Source organism: Mesoplodon bidens, assembly GCF_964165515.1.
Source record: "Mesoplodon bidens genome assembly, chromosome: 10".
Lineage (NCBI taxonomy): Eukaryota > Metazoa > Chordata > Mammalia > Artiodactyla > Ziphiidae > Mesoplodon > Mesoplodon bidens.
In genome coordinates, this window is record NC_138172.1 from 85,296,095 (window position 1) to 85,320,726 (window position 24,632).

The following is a 24,632-nucleotide window of genomic DNA, read 5'->3' on the forward strand; positions in this document are numbered from 1 at the left end:
AATGGAAGGCAGTGCAATGCAGTATGTGGTTGGCTTTAGTGTGGATCCAAATTCCTTCTCTGTATTCACCTATTATTTGATCTTGGACAATTTAATTGATACCTCTGTGCCTCAATTTCCTCATTTGTAAAACAGAGATAATAATATTTATATCCTGGTGCTTATGTGAAGAATAAAAGTCAGGTGAGGCAATATTTATAAACTGTTTAGCAAAGTCCCTGGTACCTATTAAAAATTTAGTCAGTGGTAACTGCTCTGTGGATGAAGATGATGAACTTGAGGCTCAGAGAGATGAAGTCACTTGGCCAAGGTTTCATATTTCACCTGTTGACTTTGTGTTTGTCCTACCCACCACACAAGGTGAGCTGAGAACTGCTCTTCAGGACTAAGTGTGTTTTCGCATGGGGTGACACAGGCTAAGAAACCAAATTAAAATGTAATTCACCAGCCCTAAGTCTTCAGAACACACTCTGTCTTCAGTTTGACTAGGGTGGCACAGAGGAGCCCTGGACAAATCAAGTACACAGATCATCCCCAAGCTTCACTTTGGCTCTTAGAAGTGACTCCTTTCCCATTTTGTTTTGTGCTAATATATCTAAAATGTGTGCAGGTGAGCTGATTTTATGTCACAAGTACCTGTAATTGGAGTTAGCGAAATGGCCAGTGGTATAGCAGGAGACAGTAGGAGAGACCTTGCTACTCTTTACACTCACAGACTCATGAGGTTTTAAGGGGACCAAAGCAGTCCTATACCATCAGCTTCTCTACAAACAACCTCAGTTATGCTCATTGGCAGGACTCCATGACAGAATGGAGTCCGTGACAGAATCAGCCTTTTAGTGAAAACTTTGGAAGCAGCTACACTCATAAATCTGGAGTTTAGCTTAGTAGTTTTCTGAAAAGGCAGCCTCCTGCTGTGAACATGTCTATTTTTTTATAAGAAGACATAATCTTGCCTTATTATCATAACTTTCTGAAGAAAAATTACTCTTTTCACCAACAATATTGACTAAGGACAGCATTAAGAGACTAGCTCTTCAGATTTCAGGTAATATGTCTAGCAGGCAGTTTTGTCTATGAAATAAATATCTTACTTTCATAGCAGCTCATTTTTATGTATGGATTTATAACTCTATAGAATAAACCTGTATAGATTCATACCTGTAAGTGGGTTACAACTTAATCCAGTGCCACTTATTGGCCATAGGATGCTAGGAAAGTAACTTAGCTTCCTCATCAGTAAAATAGAGATAATGTTCCATGCCCATTTTCTATAGCTACTGTGGGGATAAAGTAACATAATATGTGGGGATAAAGTAACATAATATGTGTGGAAATCCTTTCTAGACTGTAAACCTTTTTGTAACTGGAAGGAAAAATTATCAGGTTAAAGATAGACTGTGCCTGTCAGTGCATGCCTAACACAGTTCCTTGCTTTAGTAGGTATTTAATAAGTGTGGGTTGAGTTGAAGTAGAGGCGGCTGCTTTCTGTTTTGTTTTTAATGATGTTCACGGACAGATCTTTCCAACCTCCATTGGGAACTGATTCTGAAGTTTAAACTCATTTATTGTCAGTCCGTTTTCCCTTATGTCAAGGTTGAATTTGAACAGGACACTGTGGAAGGAGACAAATATTAGATCAAGTAACTGAAAAGCCTCCAGCATATCCATTCCCCAATTATAAGTATAAATATTGATCTAAATAAAATGATGGAAGCATCATATACTCCTTGTTATTAAGCTGATGAAAAAGGAAAAGTGAGTACTTCAGAAATGTTATGTAACCCAGCTGCCTTGCAGAGGGTTCTAATTTTCCAATCAAATGTAAAACTTTTATTATCCTTCAGAGAAAATTATAGCCCAAGAAGGTACAGTCAAGAAGTTACAGTCATAAAAGGTACCTCTTTCATCTGTATGCGACCGTCTTTAGAGACATTGTGGGCAGGCGTAAATTGTTGTTTCATCTTCTGCACACTTTCTTCCATGACTGCATCCTACAGTGGGCCAGACAGAACCACGTGAAAGCCACTGAGATTCCAAAAATGTAGTTAGGATATCAAATATTCAGAGTATATAGCCTGATAATTATGTTAGTCTAACCTGGAAAGTAAGTTACTTAGCCACTGAAAGTGATCCCACCAATTTGCACGAGAGAGAGAGAGAGAGATTTCTTAAACAAATAACCACTAATCAGAATCCTAACTAGGTAAGACTTGTAGCTAGTGAGTTCCTAAAATATGAATGAAGAGAAGCTTAGAGACTAGACTATTGATAGAATGAATTTGAACATCATTCTGTATTTGGTTGTGACAAAAGATTATATTGTAATGAACATATAAACTTTCTTCCCAAGAACTCAGAGGTTTTTTAAATTCTTTTCTATTTGAAAAGTCCAGCTCTTCTGGGTCCCCAGTTTGCTAGAGTTTATTCTTTTAATCTTGGTCTCACCAAGGAAAAGAATAATTAGGGGAAAATAATTAAAGAGGAAACCAAATAAATAATCATTGAACTACTGAAGACGTCACATATCCCTTCTTTGTACAACCTTTTCCACACATTAAATTGTTCTTCATCAGTGGACGGCAGGGTTATTACAAAGAAAGGTGACATGTATAATCAACAATGGAGAATGAATTTTGATGTAGGGGCTGAGAGGCACAGATACCCCTAAACAGTGCCGTATTCCTAGAATTCAGACTAGATCAGTTATACTAAATTTATTCTCCCTAATACTACTACACTATCCCTGCCAACCAGGTTTCCTCATTTGACACTCCACTAAGTATCAAGAAATTAGCCTCTTTAGTCTTGGCGCCATAGATTGTGTGGTTTGTTTGCTTGTATGAGTGTGTGTGTGCATCATACAGAAAAATCACAATGGAAATCACGCAAGAAAGTGGGTCTTCACTTTGAATGTCAGCTTGGCCTTCTACCTTTAGTTTGAAGGCACAGAAACTTGACTTCCGTCCTCTCAGACCTCTCACTCCAAAGTCCGTGATTATCCTTGGACCTAAAGCAAAAGAGTCTAGGCCTCCCTCTGTTGTAATTTCCCATCAGCACCAACCCTGCTCACCTTGTCCGAGACTCTAGGCCCCAGCAGAGTATCTATCATCTCTGAAGCATTGAAACAGGCCCAGGATGTGCTACGATCTGTACGTGAAGAATGCATACACAGCCCCAGAAAGCAATGCTGTGCAACAGACTGGCTAGATCTGGACCTAGTTCAGAGGCCAGTTCTGAGTACTTGAAAAGACAAAAGGTGGAGATAAGAGGGGGGTGAGTAACAGAAACAGCAGCAAGAGCAGCCGATGGTTCCACTAAGTCAATCCCCTCAGAGGCTGCGAGGAACAGGTAATTACAAGCAGGCTGGTTGCTCTCCAAGATTGACTAGCAGGCAGCTTGCTGTTAGAAATCTTCAGATTCCTTCCCCCAAGGTCTCTGTGACTCGCTAATCAGGGGAGGAAAGTAGAGCTATTCAGGCCTCTGATGAACTGCTTGTCACACTTAAACACCAGAGTGAGGGGCGGCCTGGTCATGGAGGCCCCCCTGCTGCTGCTTCTGTACTCAGTGGGGCATCACTGATTAAAAGTAGGTGTTACAAGTGGTGATTATCCTTCCGCTGAGAGGGACATAGCCTCTTGTTAAGGACATACTTAGGGCCTATTCATTTCTCAGCAGGAAAAAAAGGTCCAGAATTAGGAACAGTTTCCTTAATCATGGCTGTCCCGGTATCATGGAGCGCCCATTGAAGGTTCCTGTAACTGTGTTCCCTGGGGTAAAGCCTCAGCATTTTGAAAGGAAACAATGGCAGATGACAGCATTTCTGATTAACGGTTTAAACAGCTCATCCCCTGGCTCCAAAACCTCTCTCCTTTGCCAAGTGCTGAGGACAGGTACCTGGGGCTACAGCCACAACTCAGCAGGACTGGCCTAATTATATTACAGTCCCCTGTCTGACAGGTAATCACTGGTCCTGGAGGGAACAGAGTGAAAGGAGATGCAGTGTGACTCAGGGTGCTTTTAAAATGCAAGACCCCAGACAGACCCCCAAATGTACTGAAATACCTAAGAGGTGGGACCTGGGGCTTGCATGTTAACAAATACAGGTAATTCTTAAGCACACCAAAATTTTATTTTCACTGGCCTAAGGACTCTGCAGCCTTCCAGCCCCTTTGCCTCTGAACTCAGGAATGCCTGCACTGAACACAGTTGCACAGCAGACTGGCGAGTCATTTGTTGTTTCCTTTCCTCCGAGGACCATGCCTGTCCATGTGTGAGAAGGTGAGGCCATGGGCCAGATCTGAGGGAGGGGTGATGATACGATCAGGCAAGCTACGGGAGATGGCATCCACCTTCTCCCTCACTGATGGGAACGATGCCTTTAAAGTCAGCCCAAGCCCCGGAAGAAGGCAGCTCGCAGTGTCCTCAGTCTAGAGCAGACCCCAGTGTTTGAGTAGCCCTACCCCTCATCCCATGACTGAAAATTAGACACTTTCAGTTTCAGTAGTGACAGCGACTTTTCTCCTCCTTTTCTTTAAATCACTAAAGCAAGGAGCTTTCTGAAAAGGTGTGAAGTTCCAAGTCTCTGGGGTTTCGTTTTTTTGACCATCCAGTTTATTGCAAGACTTTGAATGGTTTTGCCTCCATCTTTTTGTTTTCCTCAAATACTCCTGTCCTGTTTGACAAAATGGCGTCAGACCCATGGGTTCTGGAATGACGCGAGCCTTTGCATTTACAGTAGTAAGTGGCAGCAAAGCAGAGAAAGAGAGAGACAGAGATAAGGGAAGGAAAGAGAAAAGGAGAGGAGAGAAACGGATAAAAGAAAAGAAATGAAGGGCAAAGAGAGATAGGAAAGAGAGAGGAGCGACAATGAGAGAGCTTGAGAAACAGACTGAAGATAGAAAGCAGGAGAAACAAAGAGACAGGAGAGGGACAAAGACAGATGGAGAGACATGAGAAATAGAGCTGCGAGAGAGGAGAGACAGAAGTCACAGAGAAAGTCAAGAGATGATGGGAGAGGAGAGCCATGAAACACAGAATGAGAAACAGAAATGGGCAGAAACATAAGAGAGAGATCAGAAGAGAGATGGAAAATGAGAGGCAGACGGGCTGTGAGCGAGAGAGGGAGACTACGAGTTCTGTGTGTGGCTGTTAGAGGCAGACGGCAGCCTCTCTTATTCTGAGCTGACTGCCCTTCCCCCAGAAACAGCATCCCCAGGCTGCTTGTTCTCCGTGCTGGGCTCCTACGTGAAAGTGTGATGCACTCCAGTATTCTTCCGTGTAAACAACTATAGCTGAGGATAAGCTGTCGCCACAATTCGTTTTAAACGCTATTGTCTCCAGAGCTCTTCCTCTTACCATGTATCCCCTGATGGAGTCTTTACCAGGTTATCCCAGCCCCAGGCTGGTGCGTCTCTGTGTGAATTTTTCCTCTGCTTTGGTACAGGGCTCATCAAAAGGTAATCTGCATCTCTCAAGGCCAGATTTACCATCAGGGAGGGATATGGACACTGGATGGATTGGTTTACATTTATACTTGGGCTCTGGGTATGTTTATTATTTTCTGGTTTGCCATTTCCTAAGAAATTTGTAACCTTTCTAACAAAATGAAAAATGATTTTGAATGGTTTGTTTGTTGTTTGCTATCCAAGTAATATCAAAGGCATTAAACACCCAGAGCCTCAAAAGCTCTTAACATCTTTTCCACCTTTCTGAACAAAGTGAGCTACCTTATGTCTAGGTTTAAATCCATTAGCAGAGACATAACCAAGGAGACCTTCAAAACAGGGTTGTTTGAATCTACAGTTAAAATCTCTGAGTGGATGACAAATGTCACACTAAAAGTCAGTGATCAGCATGTCAGATGCTACAGCTGAACCTCATAAAACCTACCTAAATCCCTCTGTGCTGCTAGGAGAGGGAGAAAAAGTACATGCAGGGAAGAAAAGAGGTCAGATGCAATTAATAGGTACAAATCAACATAAGACTTGGATGCTTTTTATAATTCACTAAGAGACACATAACTTAATGCTTAGTGGCACAAGTACTTACATCAGTACAAAATTTCGGCAACATGTGGTAAAAGAAAGCATCAAGCTCCTTCTCTTCTATGTAACCTTTTTCTAAATGCAAGAAGGTATCCATAAATAATAGTCACTTACACAGAATAACATGTGACATTTAGTATTTAACATTTAACATCTAAATTTGTTTTTAATCTCAAATTTATAAAATCCCCATGGACACTATCTATTGTAACTCTAATTGCCAGTATCTACCTCTAGATGACATAGATGTGAATAGCAAATACACATTTGAGAGTAAATGCTTTGTGCTGTGGTTTGTATAAATGTTGGGGAAAGGAAAGCTATTTATTTATACATGAATTTTAATCCACAAATAAACATGAGTTTTAGAATAAACTCTAACTCAAGGATTTTGCAGTCTTGGAAAAATTTAAGAGATGTAAGTATTGAATCTTAGTTTGCAAGGTTAAAACACATGCTTTAGATATTTATGTTTCTTTTTTAATGAAGACAAAACAGATGTAAGTAGTTCTTTTCAAATAGTTTTTTGGGGAGTGAGGGTAGTGTCTTTTTGAAAGCTGATAAAATTCACCTTCTCTTTGAGAGACTGGGGGTTACACAACAAAGTCATTGAGTAAAAATGAGCATTTGAGTAAAAATGTCATAGAGGGCTGACTTCAGATACCTGAGTGTCAGCCCACAAGCCTCTAATATATAAAATGATATTAGTCATTATATATACGGTATATCACTACACACACACACACACACACACACAGGTTGGGGGCTGGGGACCGGGGTGTAATTTCAGGTCCCTCCTCCCACCCTGAACGTTCACAAGGTATCAAGAAGTGCAGCTCCAGTATACCAAACGTCTGTTAGGTATATTGCATTAACAGCGCTGGAAGACAACTTTTTCTGCAGGGAAAGACGTATGGGGAAGAGGGAACTCTAGGTCCTTTCAGCAAGGCTGTACAGGTGGCTTGTTTTACTCACCCTCTGAGTCAAAGCGCTGCCAGACCTGCCAGAAGCCAGCGGCGTCCAAGCGCCCCTGAGTCGGTTCGCGGGTGCTGTCCATGGTATTGACAGCGAAGCGCAGGCACCGGCCGGCAAGAAACACCTAGAGAACTTTGCTCAGAACTCCTTTACGGTGTCTTCTGACGCTCTCGCCTGCTTTTTTCGCCCTCTGATTTCCTTTGAGCACCAGTCTCAGGGGCGGGCACGGGGGCAGCTGGCGAGGCAGCTGCTGGCGCCTTAGCGTCGCTGTGCCGTCCCCAAGGCCCCACCGCAGACTCTCAGGGAAACCAGCTGCTGGAAACCCGCCCTGCTCATGGCACGTCGTCCCTGACCCGCCCCGCGCGCTCTCTGTCCTGGGCACATCCAGCGGGGAGCTCTTGTCTGCGTCAGCGCTGTGGGGAAGTGGGGGAGAAAGGATCTGTCTCCGGGCGGTCATGCTTCACTCTCCTTGCCCTTTAACCTGTTTGTCAAACTCAGAGAAAGTATCCCCCTTATGTTTCACTCACCTTCCAAACGTGTGTCTCAAGGGGTTTTCTAGAGACAGCTCCCCCATTTAGAGGGTTGGAAGGGTGTCAGTGTTAGGATCCTTTGGCCTAATGATTTAGAAATGTCGTGTGTGGGGAGGGTGGGGGTGAGGAGGAGAGGGGTGATAGCGCTGGGGCGGGTAAGAGGTTACCGGTAAGCAAGGAGACGTCAGCAGGGCAGTTACTGAGCTCTTATGGTAGAGGGCATGCACGTTGCAGAGCTGTAATGCACTATAAGGACTTGCATCTAAATAGAGATTCTGCAGGGAACTGTGGTCTAAATCAGGCTATTAAGATGCTGAGGGAAGTTCATACTGTGCCACGCTCTTCCAGGAAAGGATTGTCTAGGGGGAGACATGGTGGCCAACTGCAGAGTTCTTAGGTAGAAGTTTAGATGGTTGTGTTTGGCTCTTCCAGGAAAGGATTGTCTAGGGGGAGACATGGTGGCCGACTGCAGAGTTCTTAGGTAGAAGTTTAGATGGTTGTGTTTGGCTCTTCCAGGAAAGGATTGTCTAGGGGGAGACATGGTGGCCGACTGCAGAGTTTTTAGGTAGAAGTTTAGATGGTTGCGTTTGGCTCCTCAGAACCACACTAAGACCAAAGGAAAAATCATTGGGAAGAACACAGAGCTCTTGTGATCAGAATTGTTCAAAACTTGACTGGATGTTTTGTGAAATAGTAAGCTGAGTGATACTGATGGCTTCTGACCATGTGCTTAGAACCTTTTTTTGAGGAATCTATAGAAGGAGCTTGGGCAATAGGAGAGTTGGGCCAAATATCGATCTTTATGGCACTCTAACTCTGCTATTAACATTTAATATTATTTTTTAAAAGCACATGTACATAAGCCACCTAAATTAGAGTATTTAAAAGAACATGACACTAATGGTCAGACAGTCCCGGGTTAGGATCCCAGCTCCATCACTTACTAGCTTCATGACTTGCATCATTAGTTTTCATCTCTAAGTCTCGGTTTTCTCAACTGTAGAATGAGGATTATAATAGCTTTGGAGTGTTGCTGTGAGAACCAAAGCCACTCTCAACAGTGCACAATAAATGGTCATTGTTATGGTCTTGTAGAGGATAAGAGGTGACTATATTGTAAAAAAAAAGAAAAAGGTTTAGAGAAAAGAAGCAAAGTCTGAGAAACTGTCACAGCCAAGAGATGTCTAAGAAGACATGATTAAATGAAACATTGTATCCTGTGTGGTATCCTAGAGCAGAAAAGGGACATTAGGCAAAAACTAAGAAAATTTGAATAAAAATGGACTTTAGCTAATAATAATAATGTTATGTAGAAGCAAACAGGTCTGGGTTTAGGGCCAGCTTTGCCTCTTACTAGCTGTGACATTAGTCAAGTTACTCAAAAGAAGCCTCACTTTCTTTACCTGTAGATGGGAGATAATAGTAGTATTTGCCTTGTATTACTGTCATAAAGTTTAAATGAAAAAAATTCTTATCAACCTCTAAGCACAGAAAACACAGTAAACATTCAGTGTAGGTTAGCTACTAAAATGATGAATCTTCCCTACATACACATTTGGAAGATGGTGATATAGACTTCAGGATTTTTGAGGAATGTGGCTTAGGTTGAAGGAAGAAAAGCAGTATCTTCACTCTTGGGGAAAATGTTGGGTACAAAAATTGGAGAACAAAGCAGGAGGAGAAGATAAGGGACTCAGTATCCATATATCCACATAGCACATGTGGTCCTGGGAAACTGTTGGATATAATGTCAAACATCAGTCAGGAAGACTGATAAATATGAACTCACAAGGTTGGTGACTGTTTTCTGATAACCAGTGGGAAAAAAGAAAACACAAGGCAAATGTCAGAAGTAATAATCAAGGTCTAATGTAGTGGATGGTTAAATGAGGATAAGTCACTATGATAGTCTTTGCTGCATAGACAGGAATCTTGATTTTCAAACCTGACGAAACGCAAAAAATGCTCAGAACATAAGGTTAAGATTAAAAAGCAAGTTACAAAAATGCACGTATTGCATGACCCAAATCTTTAAAATAAAATACATGTTTCTACACATAGGGAAACAATGGAAGAATATACACTAATAATGTAAATGATTATCTCTGGAATGGGGAAGAGGGAGAATAATGGGTGACTTTAATTTCGTTATCTGTAATTCTTCTACTTTAACACTTTCTACAAAAGCATATAATGCAAACATAGTTTTTAAAAGTTGTAAAGGTGAAATCTAGAGAAACAAGGAAAGAAGTACAGCTACAAGGACTGCTGTTCTTCTCAGAACTCCAGAACAAATGGAACTTGGACTAATTTCCAGGAGCCTGGCATGTGGAGCTCTCTGGGGAGTTGTAATTTCCCTTCAATGACTGACTTTTTATTTTTTAATTTTATTTATTTTTTTATACAGCAGTTTGTTATTAGTCATCAATTTTATACACATCAGTGTATACATTTCAATCCCAATCTCCCAGTTCATCCCACCACCATCCCGCCACTTTCCCCCCTTGGTGTCCATACATTTGTTCTCTACATCTGTGTCTCAATTTCTGCCCTGCAAACCGGCTCATCTGTACCATTTTTCTAGGTTCCACATATATGCGTTAATATACGATATTTGTTTTCCTCTTTCTGACTTACTTCACTCTGTATGACAGTCTCTAGATCCATCCACGTCACAACAAATGACCCAATTTCATTCCTTTTTATGGCTGAGTAATGTTCCATTGTATATATGTACCACATCTTCTTTATCCATTCATCTGTCGATGGGCATTTACATTGCTTCCATGACCTGGCTATTGTAAATAGTGCTGCAGTGAGTATTGGGGTGCATGTGTCTTTTTGAATTATGGTTTTCTCTCGGTATATGCCCAGTAGGGGGATTGCTGGGTCATATGGTAATTCTATTTTAAGTTTTTTAAGGAACCTCCATACTGTTCTCCATAGTGGCTGTATCAATTTACATTCCCGCCAATGGTGCAAGAAGGTTCCCTTTTCTCCACACCCTCTCCAGCATTTGTTGTTTATAGATTTTCTGATGCTGCCCATTCTAACTGGTGTGAGGTGATACCTCATTGTAGTTTTGATTTGCATTTCTCTAATAATTAGTGATGTTGAGCAGCTTTTCATGTGCTTCTTGGCCAACTGTATGCCTTCTTGGGAGAAATGTCTATTTAGGTCTTCTGCCCATTTTTGGATTGGGTTTTTTGTTTTTTTAATATTGAGCTACATGAGCTGTTTATATATTTTGGAGATTAATCCTTTGTCTGTTGGTTCGTTTGCAAATATTTTCTCACATTCTCAGGGTTGTCTTTTCATCTTGTTTATGGTTTCCTTTGCTGTGCAAAAGCTTTGAAGTTTCACTAGGTCCCATTTGGGTTTTGTTTGTTTGTTTCTGTTTTTTTTAAAACATCTTTATTGGACTATAATTGCTTTACAATGGTGTGTTAGTTTCAGCTTTATAAAAAAGTGAATCAGTTATATATATACATATGTCCCTCAGAATGTGAGAAAATATTTGCAAATGAAGCAACTGACAAAGGATTAATCCCCAAAATTTACAAGCAGCTCAGGCAGCTCAATATCAAAAAAAAAAACCCAATCCAAAAATGGGCAGAAGACCTAAACAGACATTTCTCCAAAGAAGATATACAGATTGCCAACAAACTCAGGAAAGAATGCTCAACATCATTAATCATTAGAGAAATGCAAATGAACTACAATGAGATATCATCTCACACTGGTAAGAACAGCCATCATCAAAAAATCTATAAACAGTAAATGCTGGAGAGGGTGAGGAGAAAAGGGAACCCTCTTGCACCTTTGGTGGGAATGTAAATGGATACAGCCACTATGGAGAACAGTATGGAGTTTCCTTAAAAAACTAAAAATAGAATTACCATATGATGCAGCAATCCCACTACTGGGCATATACCCTGAGAAAACTGTAATTCAAAAAGAGTCATGAACCAAAATGTACATTGCAGCTCTATTTAGAATAGCCAGGACATGGAAGCAATCCATTTGTTTATTTTTGTTTTTATTTCCATTACTCAAGGAAGTGGATCAAAAAAGATCTTACTATGATTTATGTCAAAGAGTGTTCTTCCTATGTTTTCCTCTAAGAGTTTTATAGTGTCCAGTCTTAAATTTAGGTCTCTAATCCATTTTGAGTTTATTTTTGTGTATGGTGTTAGGGAGTGTTCTAATTGCATTCTTTTACATGCATCTGTCCAGTTTATACAGCACCACTTATTTCAGAGACTGTCTTTTCTCCATTGTATATCCTTGCCTCCTTTGTCATAAATTAGTTGACCATAGGTGGGTGGGTTTATCTCTGGGCTTTCTATCTTGTTCCATTGACCTGTGTTTCTGTTTTTCTGCCAGTACCATATTGTTTTGATTACTGTAGCTCTGTAGTATAGTCTGAAGTCAGGGAGCCTGATTCCTCCAGCTCCGCTTTTTCCCTCAAGATTGCTTTGGCTATTCGGGGTCTTTTGTGTCTCCATACAAATTTTAAGATTTTTTTGTTTTAGTTCTGTAAAAACTGCCATTGGTAATTTGATAGGGATGGCACTGAATCTGTAGATTGCTTTGGGTAGTATACTCATTTTCACAGTACTGATTCTTCCAATCCAAGAACATGGTATATCTCTCCATCTGTTTGTATCATGTTTAATTTCTTTCATCAGTGTCTTATAGTTCTCTGCATACAGGCCTTTTGTCTCCCTAGGTAGGTTTATTCCTAGGTATTTTATTCTTTTTGTTGTAGTTTTAAATGGGAGTGTTTCCTTAATTTCTCTTTCAGAGTTTACATGATTAGTGTATAGGAATGCAAGAGATTTCTGTGCATTAATTTTGTATCCTGCAACATCACCAAATTCACTGATTTGCTTTAGCAGTTTTCTGGTGGCATCTTTAGGATTCTCTATGTATAGTATCACGTCATCTGCAAAGTGACAGTTTTACTTCTTGTTTTCCAATTTGTATTCCTTTTATTTCTTTTTCTTCTCTGATTGTCATGGCTAGGACTTCCAAAACTATGTTGAATAATAGTGGTGAAAGTTGACATTCTGGTCTTCTTCCTGATCTTAGAGGAAAGGCCTTCAGTTTTTCACCATTCAGAATGATGTTTGCTGTGGGTTTGTCATACATGGCCTTTATTATGTTGAGGTAGGTTCCCTGTATGCCCACTTTCTGGAAAGTTTTTATCATAAATGGGTGTTGAATTTTGTCAAAAACTTTTTCTGCATCTATTGAGATGATCATATGGTTTTTCTTCTTCAGTTTGTTAATATGGTGTATCACATTGATTGATTTGCATATATTGAAGAATCTTTGCATCCCTGGGATAAATTAAAAGGTGTATGATCCTCTTAATGTGTTGTTGGATTCTGTTTGCTAGTATTTTGTTGAGGATTTTTGCGTCTATATTCATCAATGGTATTGGTCTGTAATTTACTTTCTTTGTAGTATCTTTGTCTGGTTTTGGTATCAGGGTGATGGTGACTTCATGGAATGAGTTTGGGAGTGTTGCTTCCTCCACAATTTTTTGGAAGAGTTTGAGAAGGATGGGTGCTAGCTCTTCTCTAAATGTTTGATAGAATTCACCTGTGAAGCCACCTGGCCCTGGACTTTTGTTTGTTGGAAGATTTTTAATCACCGTTTCAATTTCATTACTTGTGATTGATCTGTTCATATTTTATATTTCTTCCTGGTTCAGTCTTGGAAGGTTATACCTTTCTAAGAATTTGTCCATTTCTTCCAGGTTGTCCATTTTATTGTCATAGACTTGCTTGTAGTAGTCTCTTAGGATGCTTTGTATTTCTGCAGTGTCTATTGTAACTTCTCCTTTTTCATTTCTAATTTTATTGATTTGAGTCCTCTCCCTCTTTTCCTTGATGAGACTGGCTAATGGGTTATCAATTTTGTTTATCTTCTCAAAGAACCAGCTTTTAGTTTTATTGATCTTTGCTATTGTTTTCTTTGTTTCTATTTCATTTATTTCTGCTCTGATCTTTATGATTTCTTTCCTTCTGCTAACTTTGGGTTTTGTTTGTTCTTCTATTCTAGTTCCTTTAGGTGTAAGGTGAGATTCAAATGTTTATTTGAGATTTTTCTTGTTTCTTGAGGTAGGCTGGTATAGCTATAAACTTCCCTCTTAGAACTGCGTTTTTGCATCCCATAGGTTTTGGATCGTCATGTTTTCATTGTCATTTGTCTCTAGGTATTTTTGATTTCCTTTTTGATTCCTTCAGTGATCTCTTTGTTATTTAGTAATGTATTGTTTAGCCTCCATCTGTTTGTGTTTTTTACGTTTTTCTCTCTGTAATTGATTTCTAATCCCATAGCATTGTGGTCAGAAAAGATGCTTGATATGATTTCAATTTTCCTAAATTTACTGAGGCTTGATTTGTTACCCAAGATGTGATCTCTCCTGGAGAATGTTCCGTGCGCACTTGAGAAGAAAGTGAAATCTGCTGTTTTTGGATGGAATGTCCTATAAATATCAATTAAATCTATCTGGTCTATTGTGTCATTTAAGCTTCTGTTTCCTTATTTATTTTCTGTCTGGATGATCTGTCCGTTGGTGTAAGTGAGGTGTTAAAGTCCCCCACTATTATTGTGTTACTGTCGATTTCCTCTTTATAGCTGTTAGTATCTGCCTTATGTATTGAGGTCCTCCTATTTTGGGTGCATATATATTTATAATTGTTATATCTTCTTGGATTGATCCCTTGATCATTATGTAGTGTCCTTCCTTGTCTCTTGTAACATTCTTTATTTTAAAGTCTATTTTATCTGATATGAGTATTGCTACGCCAGCTTTCTTTTGATTTCCATTTGCATGGAATATCTTTTTCCATCCCCTCACTTTCAGTCTGTATGTGTCCCTAGGTCTGAAGTGGGTCTCTTGTAGACAGCATATATATGGGTCTTGTTTTGGTATCCATTCAGCAAGCCTGTGTCTTTTGGTTGTAGCATTTAATCCATTCACGTTTAAGGTAATTATCGATATTTATGTTCCTATTACTATTTTCCTAATTGTTTTGTGTTTGTTTTTGTAGGTCCTTTTATTCTCTTGTGTTTCCCACTTAGAGAAGTTCCTTTGGCATTTGTTGTAAAGCTGGTTTGGTGGTGCTGAATGCTCTTAGCTTTTGCTTGTCTGTAAAGCTTTTGATTTCTCCATCAAATCTGAATGAGATCCTTTCTGGGTAGAGTAATCTTGGTTGTAGTTTCTTCCCTTTCATCACTTTAAGTATATCATGCCACTCCCTTCTGACTTGTAGAGTTTCTGCTGAGAAGTCAGCTGTTAACCTTATGGGAGTTCCCTTGTATGTTATTTGTCATTTTTCCCTGGCTGCTTTCAATAATTTATCTTTGTCTTTAATTTTTGCCAGTTTGATTACTATGTGTCTCAGCGTGTTTCTCCTTGGGTTTATCCTGTATGGGACTCTCTGCACTTCCTGGACTTGGGTGGCTATTTCCTTTCCCATGCTAGGGACGTTTTCGACTATAGTCTCTTCAAATATTTTCTCTGGTCCTTTCTCTCTCTTTCTCCTTCTGGGGCCCGTATAACACGAATGTTGTTGCATTTAGTGTTGTCCCAGAGGTCTCTTAGGCTTTCTTCATTTCTTTTTATTCTTTTTTCTTTATTCTCTTCCACAGGAGTGAATTCCACCATTCTGTCTTCCAGGTCACTTATCCGTTCTTCTGCTCAGTTATTCTGTTGATTCTTTCTAGTGTAGTTTTCATTTCAGTTATTGTATCGTTCATCTCTGTTTGTTTGTTCTTTAATTCTTCTAGGTCTCTGTTAAACATTTCTTGCATCTTCTTGACCTTTGCCTCCATTCATTTTCCGAGGTCCTGGATCATCTTCACTATCATTATTCTGAATTCTTTTTCTGGAAGGTTGCCTTTCTCCACTTCATTTAGTTGTTTTTCTGGGGTTTTATCTTGTTCCTTCATCTGGTACATAGCCCTCTGCCCTTTCATCTTGTCTGTCTTTCTGTGAATGTGGTTTTTGTTCCACAGGCTTCAGGATTGGAGTTCTTCTTGCTTCTGCTGTCTGGCTTGTGGTGGATGAGGCTATCTAAGAGGCTTGTGCAAGTTTCCTGATGGGAGGGACTGGTGGTGGGTAGAACTGGCTGTTGCTCTGGTGGGCAGAGCTCAGTGAAACTTTAATCTTCTTGTCTGCTGTTGGGTGGGGCTGGGTTGCCTCCCTGTTGGTTTTTTGGCCTGAGGCGACCCAACACTGGAGCCTACCCGGGCTCTTTGGTGGGGCTAATGGCAGACTCTGGGAGGGCTCAGGTCAAGGAGTACTTCCCAGAACTTCTGCTGCCAGTGTCCTTGTCCTCACAGTGAGCCACAGACGCCCCCCATCTCTGTAGGAGACCTTCCAACACCAGCAGGTAGGTCTGGTTCAGTCTCCCCTGGGGTCACTGCTCCTTTCCCTGGGTCCCAGTGTGCACACTACTTTGTGTGTACCCTCCAAGAGTGGAGTCTCTGTTTCCCCCAGTCCTGTCAGAGTCCTGCAATCAAATCCCACTAGACTTCAAAGTCTGATTCTCTAGGAATTCCTCCTCCCATTGCCAGACCCCCAGGTTCGGAAACCTGACGTGTGGCTCAGAACCTTCACTCCATTGGGTGGACTTCTGTGATTTAAGTGTTCTCCAGTTTGTGAGTCACCCACCCAGCAGTTATGGGCTTTGATTTTATTGTGAGTACACCCCTCCTACCATCTCACTGTGGCTTCTCCTTTGTCTTTGGATGTGGGGTATCTTTTTTGGTGAGTTCCAGTATCTTCCTGTCGGTGACTGTACAGCAGCTACTTGTGATTCTGATGTTCTCACAAGAGGGAGTGAGAGCACGTCCTTCTCCTCCGCCATCTTGTTTCCAGGAATTGTCCAATGACTTACTTTCATTTTCTTTGTATCCAAATATCTATCATGGCACTAGGTAGATAATGTTCAGATACTTTGCATCCTCTCATACAGAGATTTCCTTCTGGGAAAATTATCCAAACTCTTGACAGAGAAGAGAGCCATTAAGAAGGTATTTAAAGATACTGGATCAGCAGGAGTCATCTTTAAGACTCACTTGAAAGGTTTTCCCGCCTGGGAATGGAGTGATGGGAGTAGGGGTGAAAGAACCAAAGGTGATTTACTTGAGTCCCTGACTGTCCAACCAGAGAACTTAGTAAAGCAAATACAAAGAAGCTAGAATTAACTTGAGATAAATTATGCAATTTATAGATTAATTTAGCCCCTTCCACAGAGATTCTGATTTAAATGGTCTGCAGGAGGACTCTGCATTGATACTTTTTAAAAGCTCCCCTAGGGATTATATCAGAACTACCAAGTAGGCCCTTGTCTCCACGTTTCCTGCTGCTTATATTTTGGTCATTTTATTCTTTGGGTAGGGCTTCTCTGAAGGACAATCTGGAAAAGGAAAAGACTATTAAGGAATTAATATTATTTTTTATTAATACCCCAACTCTTTCAAAAAAAGATTAGAATTTACATTGTATGTCACTCTGGTAAATTTTAACAACTGTTGGCTGAAACTAAGGGCTTCAATGAATTGTTTTTCTTTTTTAATCCCTGCTGATTTCATTTTCTCCTGCAATCATTTCCTGCTTTCCTCATTAGCATAGCTAATTGACAGTTATTTGTACAAGAAACATCAGTGGTGTCTAATTTGAAGCATTGCTATTTAACCCTGATGCATGCATAAACTTTAAGTTAGAGTATCTGCATCTTTTTACAAACTCAGAATGATATTTCTAGCTGGAAATATAAACAGTGCTTTTCTTAATATCATCACCCAGCAGTTATTAAACATTCAAACATGGGAGACACCTCACAGACTATATAGTAGACCTTAGGATTCAAAGAGATTTCCTTGGTTTGATGCTACACCAACTCCAGAGGGCAAAGAAAGTCGACTAGAAGAAATCAGACAATGTTTATCATAAGAAAATGCTGGAAATATAGTTAATGCTTTTTAAAAAATATACCTTTTATTGTTTCTTTGGTAATCACATGAATAATACAGATCATTAAATAATAAAGATCAGAAAATTCAAATGAAATATGTTCTCCCATAATTTCACCACCCAGAGATATCCGAGAATAATAAGATATTAGTGTATATCCTTCCAGTCTTTTTTTTATATGCACAAAAATTGGATTATACTGCTCTATAACTTGCTTGTTTCACTTACTATTATGAACACCTCTCCATGTCATTAAATTTTCTTCAGTGACATCATTGTAAGGGTGGGATTGCCATAATGTATTTAACTAATGTCCTTTTTTTGGACTTTTAAATTATCTCTAGGTTTTCAATATCATAGGGCTGTGAGAGCTAAATATTTGCACACTCTCATAATTATTTCTCTAAGATAAAATTCTAAATGCAGAAGTTCTGGATTGAACAATACATAGCATTTTAAGTCTTCAAAACACATTGTTAAAAAGACCTCCTCCATCTTAATTTTACTGATTTACTCTGCCATTAGCAATGGAAAAGTGTACTCCCCCCCCACATTAACAATAAAAGCAAAAATCTTTAAATGGGATTAATTTTTAAGTAGTAGTTAAGAGTTATTTTATCGTGAATGTTTCAGGTAGTTTAGGATTTATTAAGAGGTGGGCTATGTGTTAAAGTCTGTCATACTCAAATGGCTGATCAGAATCTCTATGCTCTCTCCCTGCGCCTTAACACATAGTTTCTGTCACAGTGTCTTGCAAACACTGGCTGATATTTCTATATTGCACCAATAATACCACTTAATGTATTATATTTCACTAAATTATGGAAGGAGACTTTGATAGCCTATAAAAAAGAGCAAAGCCAAAGCTACTGATGAGTTGCCATGGGGATAGGGCAGGATGGGGGCATCGGCTGCTTCTTCTAGCTGCTAGGGAATGCAGTTGAACCTGGACCCAAACAGGCTATCCATATCAACCAGGCCCAGAGAACAATGCCTGGCTGGAGGACCGAGCGGAGCCCAGAAGGCCAGCTAACCTGTGCCTTTGGATTGGAGAATTTAACCCATTTACATGTAAGCTGTGTGGCTGACAAGGTCTTGGTGCTCCAGCCGGGTGTCAGGCCTGAGCCTCTGAGGTGGGAGAGCCGAGTTCAGGACACTGGACCACCAGAGACCTCCTTGCCCCATGTAGTATCAGTCGGCAAGCACTCTCCCAGAGATCTCCATCTCAACATTAAGACCCAGCTCCACTCAACAACTAGCAAGCTCAAGTGCTGGACACTCCATGCCAAGCAATTAGCAAGACAGGAACACAACCCCACCCATTAAAATCATACTAAGTTCACAGACACCCCAAAACACACCACCGGACGTGGTCCTGCCCACCAGAAAGACAAGATCCAGCCTCACCCACCAGAACACAGGCACCAGTCCCTTCCACCAGGAAGTCTACACAACTCACTGAACCTACCTTAGCCACTGGGGGCAGACAACAAAAACAACGGGAACTACGAACCTGAAGCCTGTGAAAAGGAGACCCCAAACACAGTAAGTTAAGCAAAATGAGAACACAGAGAAATAGGCAGCAGATGAAGGAGCAAAGTAAAAACCCACCAGACCAAACAAATGAAAAGGAAATAGGCAGTCTACCTAAAAAAGAATTCAGAGTAATGATGGTAAAGATGATCCAAAATCTTGCAAATAGAATGGAGAAAATACAAGAAACTCTTAACAAGGACCTAGAAGAACTAAAGAGCAAACAAACAATGGTGAATAACACAATAAATGAAATTAAAAATTCTCTAGAAGGAATCAATAGCAGAATAACTGAGGCAGAGGAACGGATAAGTGACCTGGAAGATAAAATAGTGGACATAACTACCACAGAGCAGAATAAAGAAAAAAGAGTGAAAATAATTGAGGGCAGTGTCAGAGACCTCTGGGACAACATTAAACACACCAACATTCGAATTATAGGGGTCCCAGAAGAAGAAGAGAAAAAGAAAGGGACTGAGAAAATATTTGAAGAGATTATAGTTGAAAACTTCCCTAATATGGGAAAGGAAATAGTTAATCAAGTCCAGGAAACACAGAGAGTCCCATACAGGATAAATCCAAGGAGAAACATGCCAAGACACATATTAATCACACTATGAAAAATAAAATACAAAGTAAAAAATATTAAAAGCAGCAAGGGCAGAACAACAAATAACATACGAGGGAATCCCCATAAGGTTAACAGCTGATCTTTCAGCAGAAAGTCTGCAACCCAGAAGGGAGTGGCAGGACATATTTAAAGTGATGAAAGGGAAAAACCTACAAGCAAGATTACTCTACCCAGCAAGGATCTCATTCAGATTTGATGGGGAAATTAAAGCCTTTACAGACAAGCAAAAGCTAAGAGAATTCAGCACCACCAAAGCAATTTTACGACAAATGCTAAAGGAACTTCTCTAGGCAGGAAACACAAGAGAAGGAAAAAAACCTGCAATAACAAACCAAAAACAATTAAGAAAATGGTAATAGGAGCATACATATTAATAATTACCTTAAATGTAAATGGATTAAATGCTCCAACCAAAAGACATAGACTGGCTGAATGGATACACGACCAAGACCCATATATATGCTATCTACACGAGACCCACTTCAGACCTAGGGACACATACAGACTGAAAGTGAGGGGATGGAAAAAGATATTCCATGCAAATGGAAATCAAAAGAAAGCTGGAGTAGCAATTCTCATATCAGACAAAATAGACTTTAAAATAAAGACTATTACAAGAAACAAAGAAGGGCAATACATAATAGTCAAGGGAACAATCCAAGAAGAAGATTTAACAATTGTAAATATCTATGCGCTCAACTTAGGAGCACCTCAATACATAAGGCAAACGCTAACAGCCATAAAAGGGGAAATCGACAGTAACACAATCAGAGTAGGGGACTTTAACACCCCACTTTCACCAATGGAAAGTTTTCATACAAACTGAAAGTAAATAAGGAAACAGAAGCTATAAATGACACATTAAACAACATGGACTTAATTGATATTTATAGGACATTACATCCATAAACAACAGAATACAGTTTCTTCTCAAGTTCTCATGGACCATTCTCAAGGATAGGTCATATCTTGGGTCACAAATCAAGCCTTGGTAAATTTAAGAAAATTGAAATCATATGAAGTATCTTTTCCAATCACAATGCTATGAGACTAGATATCAATTATACGAAGAAAACTGTAAAAAATACAAACACATGGAGGCTAAACAATACACTACTAAATAACCAAGAGATCACTGTAGAAACAAAAGAGGAAATCAAAAAATACCTAGAAATAAATGACAACGAAAGTATGACGACCCAAAACCTACAGGTTGCAGGAAAAGCAGTTCTAAGATGGAAGTTTATAGCCGTACAATCCTACCTCAAGAAATAAGAAACATCTCAAATAAACAACCTAACCTTACACCCAAAGCAATTAGAGAAAGAAGAACAAAAATATCCAAAGTTAGCAGAAGGAAAGAAATCATAAAAATCAGATGAGAAATAAATGAAAAAGACATGAAGGACACAATAACAAAGATCAATAAAACTAAAAGATGTTTCTTTGAGAAGATAAACAAAATTGATAAACCATTAGCAAGACTCATCAAGAAAAAAAAGGGAGAAGACTCAAATCAATAGAATTGGAAATGTAAAAGGAGAAGTTACAACAGACACTGCAGAAATACAAAGCATCCTAAGAGACTACTACAAGCAACTCTATGCCAATAAAATGGACAACCTGGAAGAAATGGACACATTTTTAGAAAGGTATAACCTTCCAAGACTGAACCAGGAAGAAATAGAAAATATAAACAGATGAATCACAAGCACTGAAATTGAGACTGTGATTAAAAATCTTCCAGCAAACCAAAGCCCAGGACCAGATGGATTCACAGGTGAATTCTATCAAACATTTAGAGAAGAGCTGACACCTATCCTTCTCAAATTCTTCCAAAATATAGCAGAGGGAGGAACACTCCCAAACTCATTCTACGAGGCCACCATCGCCCTGATACCAAAACCAGACAAAGATGTCACAAAAAAAGAAAACTACAGGCCAATATCACTGATGAACATAGATGCAAAAATCCTCAACAAAAGACTAGCAAACAGAATCCAGCAGCACATTAAAAGGATCATACATTATGATCAAGTGGGGTTTATCCCAGGAATGCAAGGATTCTTCAATAGATGTAAATCAATCAATGTGGTACACCATATTAACAAACTGAAGGATAAAAACCATATGACAAGCTCAATAGATGCAGAAAAAGCTTTCAACAAAATTCAACACCCATTTATGATAAAAAAAAAACCCTCTAGAATGTAGGCATAGAGGGAACTTAACATAATAAAGCCCATATATTGCAAACCCACAACCAACATCGTTCTCAGTGGTGAAAAACTGAAACCATTTCCACTAAGATCAGGAAGAAGACAAGGTTGCCCACACTCATCACTATTATTCCACATAGTTTTGGAAGTTTTAGCCACAGCAATCAGAGTAGAAAAAGAAATAAAAGGAATTCAAATCCGAAAAGAAGTAAAACTGTCACTGTTTTCAGATGACATGATACTATACATAGAGAATCCTAAAGATGCTACCAGAAAACTGCTAGAGCTAATCAATGAATTTGGTAAAGTGGCAGGATACAAAATTAATGCACAGAAATCTCTTGCATTCCTATACACTAATGATGAAAACTCTGAAACAAAATAATGAAACACTCCCATTTACCATTGCAACAAAATAAATAAAATACCTAGGAATAAACCTACCTAAGGAGACAAAAGACCTGTATGCAGAAAACTATAAGACACTGATGAAGGAAATTAAAGATGATACAAACAGATGGAGAGAGCTACCATGTTCTTGGATTAGAAGAATCAACATTGTGAAAATGACTATACTACCCAAAGCAATCTACAGATTCAATGCAATCCCTATCAAACTACCAATGACATTTTTCACAGAACTAGAACAAAAAATTTCACAATTTGTATGGAAACACAAAACACCCCGAATAGCCAAAGCAATCTTGAGAAAGAAAAACGGAGCTGGAGGAATCAGGCTCCCTGACTTCAGATTATACTACAAAGCTACAGTAATCAAGACACTATGGGGCTTCCCTGGTGGCACAGTGGTTGAGAGCCCGCCTGCCGATGCAGGGGACACGGGTTCATGCCCCTGTCTGGGAAGATCCCACATGCCACGGAGCGGCTGGGCCCGTGAGCCATGGCCGCTGATCCTGCGCATCCGGAGCCTGTGCTCTGCAACGGGAGAAGCCACAACAGTGAGAGGCCCGCGTACCGCAAAGGAAAAAAAAAGACACTATGGTACTGACACAGAAACAGAAATACAGATCAATGGAACAGGATAGAAAGCCCAGAGATAAACCCATGCACATATGGTCACCTTATCTTTGATAAAGGAGGCAAGAGTATACAGTGGAGAAAAGACAGCCTCTTCAATAAGTGGTGCTGGGAAAACTGGACAGCTACATGGAAAAGAATGAAATTAGAACACTCCTTAACACCATACACAAAAATAAACTCAACATGGATTAAAGACCTAAATGTAAGGCCAAACACTGTAAAACTCTTAGAGGAAAACCTAGGCAGAACACTCTATGACATAAATCACAGCAAGACCCTTTTTGACCCACCTCCTAGAGAAATGGAAATAAAAACCCAAATAAACAAATGACACCTAATGACATTTAAAAGCTTTTGCACAGTAAAGGAAACTGTAAACAAGACAAAAAGACAACCCTCAGAATGGGAGAAAATATTTGCAAACAAAGCAACTGATAAAGGATTAATCCAAAACAAAAAACCCAATACAGAAATGGGCAGAAGACCTAAATAGACATTTCTCCAAAGCAGGTATACAGATTGCCAAAGAACACATGAAAGGATGCTCAACATCACTAGCCATTAGAGAAATGCAAATCAAAATTACAATGAGGGCTTCCCTGGTGGCGCAGTGGTTGAGAGTCCGCCTGCTGATGCAGGGGACATGGGTTCGTGCCCCGGTCTGGGAAGATCCCACATGCTGCGGAGCAGCTGGGCCCGTGAGCCATGGCCGCTGAGCCTGTGCGTCCAGAGCCTGTGCTCCGCAATGGGAGAGGCCACAACAGTGAGAGGCCCGCGTAAAGCAAAAAAAAAAAAAAAAAAAAAAAAAAATTACAATGAGATATCACCTCACACCGGTCAGAATGGCCATCATCAAAAAATCTACAAACAGTAAATGCTGGAGAAGGTGTGGAGAAAAGGGAACCCTCTTACACTGCTGGTGGGAATGTAAACTGATACAGCCACTATGGAGAACAGTATGGAGGTTCCTTTAAAAACTAAAAATAGAGCGACCATATGACCCAGCAATCCCACTACTGGGCATATACCCTGAGAAAACCATAATTCAAAAATAGTCATGTTCATTGCAGCTCTGTTTATAATAGCCAGGACATGGAAGCAACCTCCATGTCCATAGACAGATGAATGGATAAAGAAGATGTTGCACATATATACAATGGAATATTACTCAGCCATAAAAAGAAACGAAATTGAGTTATTTGTAGTGAGGTGGGTGGACCTAGAGTCTGTCATACAGAGTGAAGTAAGTCAGAAAGAGAAAAAGAAATACCATATGCTAACACATATATTTGGAATCTAAAAAAAAAAAAAAAAAAGGTTCTGAAGAACCTCAGGGCAGGACAGGAATAAAGACGCAGATGTAGAGAATGGACTTGAGGACACGGGGAGGGGGAGTGTAAGCTGGGACAAAGTGAGAGAGTGGCATTGAGATATATACACTACCAAATGTAAAAGAGATAGCTAGTGAGAAGCAGCTGCATAGCACAGAGAGATCAGCTCTGTGCTTTGTGACCACCTAGAGGGGTGTGGTAGGGCGGGTGGGAGGGAGACGCAAGAGGGAGGGGATATGGGGATATACGTATACGTATAGCTGATTCACTTTGTTATACAGCAGAAACTAACACAACACTGTAAAGTAATTATACTCCAATAAAGATG

At 39.8% G+C, this 24,632-nt stretch overlaps 2 protein-coding genes across 25 annotated transcripts in view; one reads left to right on the plus strand and one right to left on the minus strand.

The window, feature by feature from the left end:
• Nucleotides 1–7,119, minus strand: part of SCGN (secretagogin, EF-hand calcium binding protein) — a 40,589-nt gene extending 33,470 nt beyond the window's left edge. The window contains exons 1-3 of the mRNA XM_081245202.1: nt 7,023–7,119; nt 6,052–6,122; nt 1,902–1,994 (exon numbers count right to left, since the gene is read on the minus strand). Coding sequence (XP_081101328.1) covers nt 1,902–1,994; nt 6,052–6,122; nt 7,023–7,104 — 246 coding nt within the window. The 5' untranslated portion in view covers nt 7,105–7,119. The remainder of the gene's footprint in view (nt 1–1,901; nt 1,995–6,051; nt 6,123–7,022) is intronic.
• SLC17A1 (solute carrier family 17 member 1) overlaps nt 1–24,632 on the plus strand; it is a 269,472-nt gene that overhangs the window by 184,463 nt on the left and 60,377 nt on the right. The gene's annotated exons all lie outside the window — the stretch shown is intronic.